This window comes from Acytostelium subglobosum (genome assembly GCF_000787575.1).
Source record: "Acytostelium subglobosum LB1 DNA, scaffold: scaffold28, whole genome shotgun sequence".
NCBI classification, from domain to species: domain Eukaryota; phylum Evosea; class Eumycetozoa; order Acytosteliales; family Acytosteliaceae; genus Acytostelium; species Acytostelium subglobosum.
The window spans coordinates 238,532-252,125 of NW_012236505.1; the positions used below are offsets into that span (position 1 = coordinate 238,532).

The 13,594-nt window shown below is 41.2% G+C and overlaps 9 protein-coding genes across 9 annotated transcripts; 5 read left to right on the top strand and 4 right to left on the bottom strand.

The window, feature by feature from the left end:
• Nucleotides 1-83: 83 nt before the first annotated feature.
• SAMD00019534_106690 (hypothetical protein) lies at nt 84-1,475 on the top strand (the record flags this gene model as incomplete). Its single annotated transcript, XM_012894104.1, has 3 exons — nt 84-372; nt 452-851; nt 956-1,475. 3 exons carry the CDS (start codon nt 84-86, stop codon nt 1,473-1,475), a joined length of 1,209 nt encoding a protein of 402 aa, XP_012749558.1.
• Nucleotides 1,476-1,520: 45 nt separating this feature from the next.
• On the bottom strand, nt 1,521-1,955 carry SAMD00019534_106700 (hypothetical protein; the record flags this gene model as incomplete). Its single annotated transcript, XM_012894105.1, has 2 exons — nt 1,521-1,783; nt 1,850-1,955. The coding sequence occupies 2 exons, from the start codon at nt 1,953-1,955 to the stop codon at nt 1,521-1,523; spliced, it is 369 nt and encodes a 122-aa protein (XP_012749559.1).
• Nucleotides 1,956-2,588: 633 nt separating this feature from the next.
• Nucleotides 2,589-4,499, top strand: SAMD00019534_106710 (hypothetical protein; the record flags this gene model as incomplete). The annotated part of the gene is made up of 3 exons (XM_012894106.1): nt 2,589-2,994; nt 3,105-4,316; nt 4,414-4,499. The coding sequence occupies 3 exons, from the start codon at nt 2,589-2,591 to the stop codon at nt 4,497-4,499; spliced, it is 1,704 nt and encodes a 567-aa protein (XP_012749560.1).
• Nucleotides 4,500-5,136: 637 nt separating this feature from the next.
• On the top strand, nt 5,137-6,384 carry SAMD00019534_106720 (hypothetical protein; the record flags this gene model as incomplete). The annotated part of the gene is made up of 2 exons (XM_012894107.1): nt 5,137-5,455; nt 5,537-6,384. Coding segments are annotated over 2 exons (1,167 nt in total), but the record flags the coding sequence as incomplete, so codon positions are not given.
• Nucleotides 6,385-6,457: 73 nt separating this feature from the next.
• Nucleotides 6,458-7,160, bottom strand: SAMD00019534_106730 (hypothetical protein; the record flags this gene model as incomplete). Its single annotated transcript, XM_012894108.1, has 3 exons — nt 6,458-6,834; nt 6,916-7,020; nt 7,100-7,160. 3 exons carry the CDS (start codon nt 7,158-7,160, stop codon nt 6,458-6,460), a joined length of 543 nt encoding a protein of 180 aa, XP_012749562.1.
• Nucleotides 7,161-7,984: 824 nt separating this feature from the next.
• On the bottom strand, nt 7,985-8,967 carry SAMD00019534_106740 (hypothetical protein; the record flags this gene model as incomplete). The annotated part of the gene is made up of 3 exons (XM_012894109.1): nt 7,985-8,331; nt 8,402-8,632; nt 8,697-8,967. Coding segments are annotated over 3 exons (849 nt in total), but the record flags the coding sequence as incomplete, so codon positions are not given.
• Nucleotides 8,968-10,078: 1,111 nt separating this feature from the next.
• Nucleotides 10,079-10,544, top strand: SAMD00019534_106750 (hypothetical protein; the record flags this gene model as incomplete). Its single annotated transcript, XM_012894110.1, has 2 exons — nt 10,079-10,081; nt 10,167-10,544. Coding segments are annotated over 2 exons (381 nt in total), but the record flags the coding sequence as incomplete, so codon positions are not given.
• A 104-nt stretch (nt 10,545-10,648) lies between these two features.
• SAMD00019534_106760 (hypothetical protein) lies at nt 10,649-12,268 on the bottom strand (the record flags this gene model as incomplete). The annotated part of the gene is made up of 6 exons (XM_012894111.1): nt 10,649-10,831; nt 10,910-11,070; nt 11,131-11,248; nt 11,330-11,644; nt 11,707-12,097; nt 12,159-12,268. 6 exons carry the CDS (start codon nt 12,266-12,268, stop codon nt 10,649-10,651), a joined length of 1,278 nt encoding a protein of 425 aa, XP_012749565.1.
• A 257-nt stretch (nt 12,269-12,525) lies between these two features.
• On the top strand, nt 12,526-13,545 carry SAMD00019534_106770 (hypothetical protein; the record flags this gene model as incomplete). The annotated part of the gene is made up of 3 exons (XM_012894112.1): nt 12,526-12,939; nt 12,976-13,158; nt 13,282-13,545. Coding segments are annotated over 3 exons (861 nt in total), but the record flags the coding sequence as incomplete, so codon positions are not given.
• Nucleotides 13,546-13,594: the final 49 nt, after the last annotated feature.

Here is a 13,594-nt window from a genome sequence, read left to right on the forward strand (position 1 = left end):
ATTCAATCAAACATAATAACAAATAATAAGAATAAGAATAATAAGAATAAGAAATGGGACAAGATACTTTAAGAGTGAAGTCCATGATATTGATGATGATGGTGTTGTTGATGTTGATGATGACATTGACAGAGGCTAGCAAGTTACAGTTGTCATCTCAATGTGCAAGATATGATACATATGATTCATTCCTTGTGGATACACATAGATTCTCAAGATGTGTACTTCGTTCACCTGAACACCGCTTGAAGGCATTCGAGCAGCTGTTTCATTCATTCTCTGCACAACAGTATTCAACAGACATCATGAAGAATGCTCTCTCCAAGAAGCTTATCAAGCCCAATGAGCCCATTGTCATCATGTCCACTGGAGGTATGTTATATGTCCACGGCATGCCAAGCCTCATTCATACTTACTCACTCACTCATTCATTCATTCATTCAATGTAAAGATCATGGACTGGGAAAGACAAGGTCAGCCAAGTTGCTATACTCTGCAATGTTTGAGAATGCTCATTTGAATAACAATGGCGATGGTCTGCTCATTATACATGGCGAAGAATATAGGTTGGTTCGTGGCAATGACGAGCCTGCAGTGACCAGAGCAAGAAGGGATCTGCACGACAAGATAAGGGCACAGTTGGACAAGTGTCCAGAGTCACTCATACTGCTGGACGAGATACAAAAGATACATCCTGATGTACTCAGTGTATTGGAGCCATTCTTTGAAGGCTTGACAATGTCCAACAATGTCATTACCAATCGTGCCATCTATGTGCTCACCTCTGACTTTGGACTCGAGGGCTCGACCAAAGGCAAGACCTCTGCCGAGGTAGTTGAGATGGTTATAAAGTATGTTGTGTTGTTGTCATCATCCTTGCGATCAATTACTTACTCAATCAATCAATCAATCAATCAATCAATCAATCAATCAATCAATCAATCACAATGTGAAGGTTCTCCAATATGATATACAAGGATACAAAGATTATGAGCTTGGTCACGGATATTGCGCCATTCCGTGCATTGTCAGCGAGCGAGACTGATGAGCTACTGTTGTATCATTTGGTATCAGAGTTCTGTCAATCTTTGAGACTGCAGGGAATGTCCGAGTTGACCCTCACCAATCAGGAGGCCACGATGGCCTTCCTCAGACGACATGTGGAGCGACTATACGCCAGCGAGAACGTTCGTGGCATTGAAAAGTCAGTGGAGCATCACATCTTGAACAATGTCACAGTGCATCTGGCCAACAATCAGGCGTTGTATAAGGGTTCGGAGCCCATCGCCGAGCAGCCCAATGGATGGTTCGACAGACATTGGCGAGAGACAGGCTGCCATGCCATCGTCAATGTCGTCAACCAAGGCACTGACAAGGTGTTGGAGATAGAGTACAAGCTGGTCACAGAAGATCAACATCGCGACTACCTCTCTCCCTTCAAGTTCGTGGCCAAGAAGATACGTATCTGGAAATGATCATGTACATATAATATAACTCCTTTACTTTACTTTGATTGATATTTACTTGATCTCGATGCTCTTTCCTGACTTGCCCTCCTTTGATGGCTCCTTTGGTACGCGTACCTCCAGTACACCATCCTTGAGGGACGCTGATATCTTGTCGGATTGGATACTGGTTGGTATAGTGAACTCTCTTGTGAATGCTCCACACCAACGTTCAGCAAACATATTGATGTTCTTTGTACAATCTCTGTTGCCCTGTATCTTCAACCTACCATTAAGGTAGTTAACATTGATATGTTCCTTTTGTACTCCAGCGACATCTATTTATACCATCCATTTATTAGTATCAAGCCAATACTATTGCCAGCCGTTGGTGACCAACCTACCTCCAACAAAGACATATTCATCATTAGTCTGATACTCATCAAATGGGACATTGAAGCTCAGGAGATCATGGAAGAAGTTGGAGAATGAATTGTGTGTTCCGCTCATTATTACTTAAGTTATGTATAACTTGTTATTAGATTAGAGATAGATAGTTGGTATGAATGAATGATTGTGATTGAATGAATTATGTGTATTTGTTTGTTGTTCAACAGCAGAAACACGTAATTATTATTGATAGACCTAACTCCAGTGAGATGTATCCTCTTCAACACGCGTGATGTTCAACTTCCCCCCACCTAAGTTGACATTACTTGACTTGGATGTTTATCTGAGGTCAAGGTTGTTGTTGTCGAGGAAAGGTCATCTTATTATTGGTTGGGTGCATATATTAATATGGATGAATCAAAGTCAACAACATTACTTTAGATTATGTATTACTTAATGTCATGTCCTTCAATGTGAATGACAGTTTGGTTCAAAAAGGACATGTCCAGCAACTAATTGAGAAAGACTCCCTTCCCACACCATCTCATTCATTCTCATGAGAAAGAGTCGTAATTCACTTTTTTTTTTGATTCGGCAACTCAAACATGAGAGCACAATCATTCATACATTCAATCATTTGTGTCTGTCTCTCTCACTTAGTGATATATATTTATATATTTGTTTCAATCAAACAAACATACTGTATACTATTACTATATCACATAAATAGATATATAAATCACAATAGAAATCATGAACCCAAACGCATCAGCATTTGTTCCAAAGTTCTTGGTTAAGCCAGCAGCCACTAGCCCACCTGCTGCTGCACCAGTCCCTGTTGCTGCCCCAGCTCCAGTCGAGACTCCAGCACCAGCACCAGCACCAGCACCAGCACCAGTTGCCACACCAGCACCAGTTGTTGAGGAGGAGAAGCCAGTTACAACCACAACCACCACAACCTCTACTACATCCACAACCAGTGTCACATCACCAGAGCAGAGCAAGCCAACAGAGTCTGTGTTCAAGGTTGAGGAGGAAGATATCGAAGATGAGGTCGACGAGATCAGCAAGAAGCTCGAGGCACTCCCAATCATGGAGGTGTCCAACTTCAAGGAGGACCCAAGAGAGCACGTCAACATCGTGTTCATTGGTCACGTCGGTAAGTACTTGTAGCACCATGTCAATCAGAGCGTTCGTGCGCATACTCATTCATTCAATCAAACACTGGAACTATTCCAATCAATCAATCACACATTGTCGACATTATAGATGCTGGTAAATCAACAATCTCTGGTAATATAATGGTGTTGACAGGACAGATCGATAGCCATACTTTGGCTAAATACGAGCGAGAGGCAAAGGATCACCACCGTGAGTCGTGGCTCTTTGCTTATGTGATGGACACGAACGAGGAGGAGAGATCAAAGGGTAAGACCGTGGAGGTTGGTCGTGCTCACTTTGAGACCGAGAAGAAGCGATACACCATTCTCGACGCACCAGGCCACAAGAACTACGTGCCCAACATGATTTCCGGTGCGGCACAGGCCGACGTCGGTATCCTGGTCGTGTCATCCAAGAAGGGAGAGTTCGAGGCTGGTGTCGAGGGAGGCCAGACCATCGAGCACGCACGTCTCGCCAAGATGATTGGCATCAAGCATCTGGTGGTGCTCGTCAACAAGATGGACGAGCCATCCGTCGCCTGGTCCAAGGAGCGTTACGACGAGATCGTCACCAAGGTCACTGGCCATCTCAAGAAGTGTGGCTTCAACCCCGCCAAGGACTTCCAATTCGTTCCAGGCTCAGGCTTCACCAGCGCCAACATCAAGGACACCGTCTCCAAGGAGATCTGCCCATGGAACACTGGACTCTCACTCATCGGCACACTGGACGGGCTGCCGCACTTTGAGCGCAATGAAACCGGCCCACTGCGTGTGCCCATCATCGATTCGTTCAAGGACCGTGGTGTCGTCAACATCATGGGCAAGATCGAGTCGGGTACAGTCACAGTCGGCCAGCAGGTCATGATCATGCCCGGCAAGAACAAGGTGGAGGTCGTGTCGCTCTCCAACGAGACATGCAACTTCAAGGTGGGCCACGCCGGTGAGAACCTGCGCATCGGTCTGAAAGGCATCGACGACGAGTTCATCAGAACCGGCAGTATCCTGTCCGACATGATCCGTCAGGTGCCCGTCGTCACCGAGATCGAGGCCATCGTCGTGCTGTTTGACCTGCCCAAGGAGAAGCAGCTGTTCACCGTCAACTACGAGGCAATGTTCCACGCGCACACCGCCGTCGAGGAGTGCCAGATCAAGTCTTTGATCGCCACGATCGACGTCAAGACCAACCAGGAGATCAAGAAGAAGCCAACCTTTGCCAAGAATGGCGAGTCTGTCAAGGTTCGTCTGGTCCTCAGCAGACCAGTCTGTCTGGAGGAGTTCACTTCAAGTCCACAATTGGCAAGATTCACTCTTCGTGAGTCAAGTATGTATCAATCAGACAGACAGACATGGAATCAGTCCAATCAATCCAATCAATCGATCAATCACTAACATTTACATACTTATAAACACGTGTTTAGACAAGACCATTGCCTTTGGAAAGGTCGTCAATGTTGGAAAGAAGGTCAAGGAAGCACTCGCAGTCATTGCTGCTGGATCAAAGTAAACATACTCGTCCCTTTAACGACCATTTTGCTACAAACTATTATAATTGTAGCCTCCACTACAGGCAAACCTATTGTGGACGATTGATTGGCATGAGCGAAAGACTGTCTGTCTATCTATCTGTTTGCTGAACACCTACGTCGCCTCGCCACTTACTTCCATCATCGTCGACCTCCTCACCAAACATCATTATCGTCGCGACGACCATCTTGTATGAATGAACGTCACTCTATCGGCATCCCAAAGTGGTGGGGTTCGTGTTGTGTTGCAGATCTGGTCACCCCCCAAGTGTGAAACAGTGTTGGTGACAATCACATCATCGCTCTCTGGGATTTCCAACATAAACATAAGTGTTGTCCCAGTGGGTTTATGTTTATGTTGGTGGTATCCAACTCATTCGGTTTCTTGTTTGCTTGCTTGCATTGTGCGTCCTTCTGTACAAGAAGGAATGGACGGATGTATCTCTCTGTCTCTCTGCTGTTACTCACTCAGTGAGAGTGAGCAACATTAATGTCGTGATCTCTGAGTGACATCAAAGAGATAATCCATTCAAACAAATAGACAGAGATATCATTCATTGACAATATTGTTGTTGTTGTTGTTGTACAATCATAATATATATAATACAGAGAGAGAAGATGATGATATCACCAACAGTTTCATCACCATATCCATATCCTTCACCAAGGGACTTGTCATCACATGTGACAAAGCCATTACCTTTTCGTCCATCTATAAATACTCAATCAAATACACATCATCATATCAATCACTTTGCATTGGATATTGGAGGTTCATTGGCAAAGTTAGTATATTATGTTGACAACAACAATAATAATAGTGTAATCACTGGCAATAATGATATAGAGGTCATCAAAGAACAGACTGGTAGTGGAATGCTCCACTTCATCAAGTTCGAGACGACAAACATCGAAGACTGTTTGAACTTTATAATTGGTATGATTGATTGATTGATTGATACTTGATATATCCATGTCACTCAATCACTAACTCAATCAATCAATCAATCCATATTAGATAACAAACTTCACTTGGAGAATGGAAAGCCAAGGGATGTAAGAGTGACCGGTGGAGGAGCTTATAAATATGCTGAACTGTTCGAGATGAGATTGGGATGTAACTTGATCAAGGAGGACGAGATGTTGACTTTGATCATTGGTACAAACTATTTGTTGAGGTCAATTCCCAACGAATCATTCTCTTACTCGCCAGTGTTGAACAGTCCAATGCCAAAACAATATGCAGAGACGACAGAACATCAATTCCCCTACCTGCTGGTGCAGGTCGGCTCGGGAGTCAGCGTGATCAAGGTGGACAGCGAGACAAGCTTTCAAAGAGTGGACGGTACCAGCTTGGGCGGCGGCACGTTCTGGGGTCTGTGTAGCCTGCTCACGGGCTCCACCAACTTTGATGAGATGGTGGACTTGACAATACGCGGCAACAACAGGAATGTGGACCTGGCCGTGGGCGACATCTACGGCACAGACTACTCAAAGATCGGTCTGTCGGCCGAGGCCATCGCCAGCAGCTTTGGCAAAGTGATACATCAGAAGGACAACAATGGATCATTTAGGAAGGAGGACATTGCGCACAGTCTTCTCAAGATGATCTCCAACAACATTGGCCAGATCGCCTATCTCAACTCCAAGATACACTGTCTGCACAAGATATACTTTGGCGGCTTCTTCATTCGCGACAATCCAGTCACCATGCAGAGGATCAGTTGTGCCATCGACTTTTGGTCCAAAGGCAAGACCAAAGCAATGTTCCTCCAGCACGATGGATACCTAGGTGCACTTGGTGCCTTTGTCTCTGCCAAGCAGTTGGACAAAGTGGCTCAAGATCCTGCATCCTCTGCCAATGTATAGACTCACTGACAACTTGGACGACGCGAATGGACGTCCAAACAAGAAGTAATATAATGTTGTATATTTTAATTTAAATAGTTGGGTAGAGGTTGTCATTGCAACCTACTGGGAGGTCGACGTAGGTGCCGTGGTCGGCACCAGTCCATTCGTATATTGGCACAGAGTCACTGCATGATGGATCCTCGCCACTGTCGTTACAGACGACGTAGGTGGTCTCATTCTTTGGATACCAAATCTCTAATGGAACATGATGGTAGGTGTAGGTTGTATCCTTTTGTGGTGGAACATGTGGAACAATGTCATGTTGGTTGACTACACGGTAATTGTCTGGCTGGATGGAATTGTACCACTCGGCGAAGGCAACATTACCAACACGTGGTGATCCAAATGTGTACGACCAACTTGGTACATCTGGGAACCATCCCATAACCTCTGCCATGGCATGAGCTAAAATGATTGATTAAGTTGATTGATTGAGTGAGTCTGTGAGTGGAATAGTTCCAGCCTTGATTGATTGATGGAACATACTTGCGATGGCACCTCCCAAGGAGTGTCCAGTTACAACAATGGAGTTGCATGATGAGCATTGCTTGAATGATGATATCATTGCTGCTTGAACCTGACTTCTGAGACCTAGTTTGAATGAATGATTGATTGAGTGTTAGTGATCATGTCCATGGGTTGGCCACTCTAGTTGGTATTCAATACTCACTCAACCAATCCTCGTAGAAGCCCATGTGAACCTTGGCACCTGGAACATTAGGATAAGTCATCTGATAGAAGTCCATATTGGAAATCCAATTTACATCATTAACTGATCCTCTGAATGATACGTATACTGTTTGGAAAGATGATAAGTTCGTCAATCAATCAATTTATAAAATATATTGAGATGGATTTATACTACTTACCAGTGTCATCATGGGTCATTACGAACCCAAATGTTAATGTGAAGTTATTGTAGACTGGTATGATGTTGGTAGCTGCAGTGAAGTTATGTTGGCAAACATGGCAACTCCAATCAGTTACCTCTTGTAAAGGACAATGTGTGATACCAGACAACAACACATACTTTTGTGCAGTTGGAACACTGAATGGAGACTTTGGTGGCACATAAGCCAACACAACAGACAATCCAACCAACAAACAAATAATTGAATATATATACTTTAACATCTTTATATCTTAGTGTTACTTTGGAAGTATGATTGAGGAAAGAAGTTGATCAACTAAGTAGTCTATGGACGATCAATGATCATGGAAATATCTTTCAGAGATGTTCTTTCAGCATACTTAACACATTAGTTGTTGGGGATCAATTTGGAGCTTACTGAAGTTTCATCCGGATCACCTGTTAGGCCTACTCCCCCACTTTTGGGCGGTCATTTTGATGCAAATATCTTGATTTGATCGTACTTTGACCCGAAAGTCACACCACAACACACCCGCGATACAATCAGTCTGGGACTGAAATCCCATTATTTGTTATCTCTATCATGTCATTAATGGGCATCACTTATGTTGTCTACATGAATGATACCTTGATTCAAGTTGTTGGATATTTATCAAATGGTAACAACATGAATAGTTCCAACTAACAGCAACAGTCTTGACCAAGGTAGTCGAGATGGTCAGCCTGGCTGTAGAATGGTGGGAGGATGGAGTCACTGCATGAAGGGTCTTCACCACTGTCATTGCAGACCTCATATGTCGTCGAGTTCTTTGGATACCAAATCTCGTTTGGAACGTGATGGTACTCATTGACTGACTCTCTTGGTGGCAGATGTGGCACAACATCTCTTTGGTTGACCACACGCCATGTGTTTGGCTGGAGTTGGTTGTACCACTCAGCCCAAACATTGTTACCAACTCTTGGTGATCCAATAGTCATTGACTGAACTGGAATGTTGGGGAACCATTGGACGACCTCGGCCATACAGAATGCTAAAGGGTGGGGTAATGGTGGGTCAGTGATCAATCAATCAATTATATGCCATTATGATTGAATACATACTAGATACAGCAGCACCGTATGAGTGACCGAGTACTTGGATCATGGTGCAGGTTGGACACTCCTTGAGTGAGTCTGTGAGTGCAACCTTGGACTGATCAGCAACTCCCAGCCATGCGTGGTAGAAACCAAAGTGAACCTTGGCGTCAGTAACATTTGGATAATCAACGTGAGCAAACTCAAAGTTTGAGATCCAGTTGGTAACATCGACCGATCCTCTAAAGGCAATGAACACTTTTGATTGATTGATAGTGAGTCAGTGAATGAGCGTGTTGGGGAGTGGGATAGTACCACCTACCTGTATCATTGTATGTTGCAACAACTCCGAATGTAGATAATTCTTTGTTTTCGACGACCTTGATGTTGGTGGCACCGGGGAAGTTCTTGCATCTGGGACAGGTCCAGTCCAAGATTTGTTGTGTGTCACAGTATGAGACGTAGTTCATCAGAACATGTTGTGTTCCAATCTCTTGGCTATATGGAACATTAGGTGGGTTGTTGGCATTGATGACATTGCCACAAATGGCAACCAATGATATAACAATCAATAAAGAATACATCATCTTCATATTATATTAAATGATATTATAATATTTTTGTATTTATAAATATGTATGAGTGTTTTGCTGACTGATTGGTTGAATGATGACTAACGAAATTGAATCAAGTTGGTTCAGTAACGCGTTGTAGCAAAGGGTACCAGAGGTTGTATCCTATAACCAGATATTTGGACCTCATTTAAATTGATCAAAATCAGAGTTGGGGCTTTGTGGGACCAACACCAAACCACCACTCTTGGGCTTGTTTGCTCATGGGCATCACTTTTATTGACCAAAGACACACACACAAATCAACAATCAGATCTTTGTCTGTGTTGAAGCCGATGAGAGAAGCTTCTCCAGTATGTTCTTTAACAACTTAAACATGTGAAGTTTAGTTCGTCAATCACTTTCTAATGGTACAGATATAATAATATCGTATAGTTCATTCAACCTTTACACGCACCCACACAACTATGATAATTAGGTATTGGGTAGATAGGTCATCAGTCGAGCAGAGGCTCTTGCTTAGAGTCTTTTACTAAAAAGATCTCTTCATTCTTAAAACGTCCAGACGACAATAACATAAAAGGGTAATTTAATTATGTCTGACCAATCAACAATAGTTTATTCAGTCCAAGTTGGTCACTGACACACGTGATCGATAAATCGACAAGTCCATTGACATCGACCACCACGGACAGTGTTTCGACATACGCGACGCATTGCTCGAAGAAGACTAAACACACACATTCGCTATCCATTTGTCAGTGAGACAACACTCGGTGGTGTGTGAAAGTTTGAAGTTTATTCAAGATGAGGACTAGATTGGGTGTTGGGAACGATGTTCCTTTGTGTCCATTCTGAAACAATTTACCATACATGGAAGGAACCTCGGCAACATTTATATTGATATAGACGTATAGATGTTATTGGAAATTTATTGCTTGTATTTGATTCTTTTTTAGATATATAGTTGTGTGTAAATCCTAGGATACACTTACTTTCATTTATTTATTCATAAATTCAAACAAATAATATAACTTATTTGTTTATTTTATACTTTACTTACTAATTTAATTAATAATAACCTTGACTTAGGCCCTGTGATCACAATATATATTGATATATATATATAACAATGGTATGATTTAGATTTATTATTAATAATAATACATATATTATATTATTATTATTATTATGTATTAATATTTGATAAATCATCTTAGAATACATTAAAAAGACTAAACATTAACAGACTTGTAAGATATAATGTAAATAATTATATTGGACCATTGGCATACTATTCAACAACATCATTATGGAATTCAAAAGGTGCTACACATCAGAGCCAGTCAAGATTGAATAGAGTGTCAACGGCAACAGCAACAGGAGGAGGAGGTGCCAATGATAATGAATTCTTTAACGATTCAGAGAAGTTTGATGTACCAGTTCTAGAGTTTATCATCAAGAGAAATGTCAGCATGGTTGGCAACAGACAAGGCAGTGCCGTCATCCCCGAGAAGGCAAGTGCCACCAATCTCAAGAAGAAGGTTGGTTTCAAGACTCCTCGAGACACAACCAGAGAGTTTTCCCTGGGTGTAGATTAGATTGGATTGATACTAAACCATCAATCAATCAATCCTAAATAATAATAATTATAATAAATTATTACTTTGTACATAGATATATATATTTATTGACTGATCATCTATACATTGATCATATCTAGGATGGCACGTGATATTAGTGCAGACCTTGGATCCTTCTCTGCATAGCGCTCGTCCAACAAATCGCCAAGTACAGTGGATATATCATCGCGATGATACTGAGTCGAGATCCAAACATCATGTGATAATATGACATGTAATGTCTCCAAGTAATTCCATCTCAACTGATTAGTTTGAATCATAGTTAGTTTATATTTTCGATTGATCCAGAGTGGCTGGAGGAGTAGAGTATGTATACATACTGGATCAACTTCATCTAGATTATGAATGTTGCGAACCATTATATCAATGACGATTGGTATATCTGATGTGTAGAAGAAACAAGATACTTGTGACTCGGTTGAATAGTTGAACAAGTCGGCAACGAATAAAAGGCATTGTGGAAGTAGTCCATATTCAAACTCTATGATTAATAGTTAGTATGATGTAACATCTAATGGTCTTGATTCAATCATTCACTTACTATCTCTATTTAGAAGTGCAATGAGCTCTGTGCTCAACTCTGGTGCTTTCTTGATTGTATACAACTTGTTGATGAGTGGAGAGTAACCCTCTGATGTGAACTGTGTCTGGTAGGCAAGCTGGATGACAACATGGATATTAGTATGATTCCATCAATCCATCCATGTTGTATATGATGATTGATTGATTGGTAACCTTACCAATGTATGATAGAATATATGTAACCAATCCTCCTCGTAATAATCCAGATACTTTAGTCCAAGATTGATCAATTCCTCCAAGAACATATCGTCTAGTTTGGCAAGTTCACTTGGTGGCAATGGACCTGTTTGAGTTAGGATGGCGGACATTAATTGAAGATGATTGGCTGCTTTGGTCTCATCCTCTTGCATGAAACAGTTTGGAATGATCCACGCCAGTTGACCATCTGCCAAAACCTGCAACAATCCATCCACTTGACTTGACACCACTTTGAAGAACATTACAACCTCTAGTCCATAGTTGACATCATCGCTCTATCCAGTTTGGTCAGTATTGTGCATGTCTCCAGATGTAGTATAGATCATGATTAACATACATGTTGAGCATCTCTACACATGCTCCTGACGAGTGCAAAGTCATCGATTGTTAACAACTTCAATGCTTGATCAAATCCCAATTGTTTGAATCGTTCGATATAGTTCTTGATGTCCTCTACATTGGTTCGATCAATCTTTGTAAAGTCATCAATGTTTGGTGTAGTATAGGAAGCATCTTCATATTCTTCCTCTTGTTCCTCTCCTTGTTGTTGCTCTTGTTGGTCATCACATTGTTCATTCACATAGCATGGTGATGATTCACCACTACTTGTTGTCGATTGTAACCAGTCCTCTCTTGACAGTTCATCCTGTACCTTTTGCAACTTCCTCTCCAATGACTGTATCTTTTTCAATAGGTTTGGAGATGTAGGTAACAACTGATATGCTTGTCTAAAGTATAATCATATATTAGTCATTCATTCATCCATTCTTTCAAAATGACATAACTTACCTGTAGAGATCCAATGATACTTTGAAGTTATCTCTTTCACATTCCTTTGCCTTTCTAATCAAAGAGTTAAACTCTTGTACAATAGTTGCTGTATTACTAGTAGTCTCCATTTAATATAAATATATTATAAGATGGTGTACAAGTAATAAAGGTGAGTTGTGTTGTGTAAATGAATGAATGAAATAGTGTTTCAAGTTCACAAAAAACCAAAGATCTTGAAACTTTGTGTGTTGTTTTGTCGATTTGGGGTTGTGTTTCGTTTCATTCGTCTGTTTCGTCTTTCCTTCAGCTTGTTTGAATGAAAATTGGAGTTTATTCATTCATTTATATCATTCGTTTATAACATAATATATACATTTAATAATAATATACAATGGCAATAGATAAGAGAAGAAAGAATCAAGACTCTGATGATGAGGATGATGAAGTTGTAAACAACAAAAGTAGTTTAAAGACAAAGAAGATAAAGATATCAAATGATACTCCATCTAGCAGTGATGAGAGTGATAATGATAGTGATAGTGATGATGTAGCTAAAGTACAAAGTGATAGTGATAGTGATAGCAGTAGTGAGAGTGAGAATGAGAGTGAATCAGCATCAGATGATCAATCAAGTAGTGATGACGAAAATGACAACGAAGATGATGATGAAGATGAAGATGATGAGACAAAGACAAAGAAAAAGGTTGAAGAAGAGAAAGAACAAATATTGAAGAAATTAAAGGAGGAGAAGGCAAAGGATAAACAAAGGATGAAGATGACACAGGAGGAACAGAAGAAGGAGATTGAGAAGGAGTTTGAAAAGTTGGAACAGGAGGAAAAGGAGAAGAAGACTGGCAAGACTGAACAACAAAAGAAGAAGATGATGGATATGGAGAAACAAAAGAAGCGAGCTGAGATGTCCCAATACCTGTCCACCTGGAAGAATGACCGATCCAGCTGGAAGTTCAACAAGAAGATCCAAGTATCAATCCTAAACAACATATACAGCAGAGAACTTGTAAGTGCTACGATGGAGGGAGTAGTCATGTCTTGGTCGCGCTTATACTCACTCCATCACTCAATCAATCAATCAATCATGGATCATGGAATGATTCCGCCTCATACTCAATAATCAATCAAGATCCCTGAGAAGTACTTCCAGATTGCGATGGACTACTTGATGGCATTACAAGGAATGGCTAGGACAAAGACTATTGAGGAGGCGACCGTTAATTCAAAGTTGAAGGTGGCTGATAAGTCAAGTGATGATGAGGATGATGATAGTGATAAGGAGGACGATGATGAACTCACCAATCAACGTTGGAAGAAGGAGAGAGCAAAGAGACTACTGAAACGTCTACTGAAGCAGGATAATGATAACAGTGACAGTGATGACAGTGACAGTGATTGATAATGAATGTCCATTCAATCAATCAATAAATTTATATAAATAT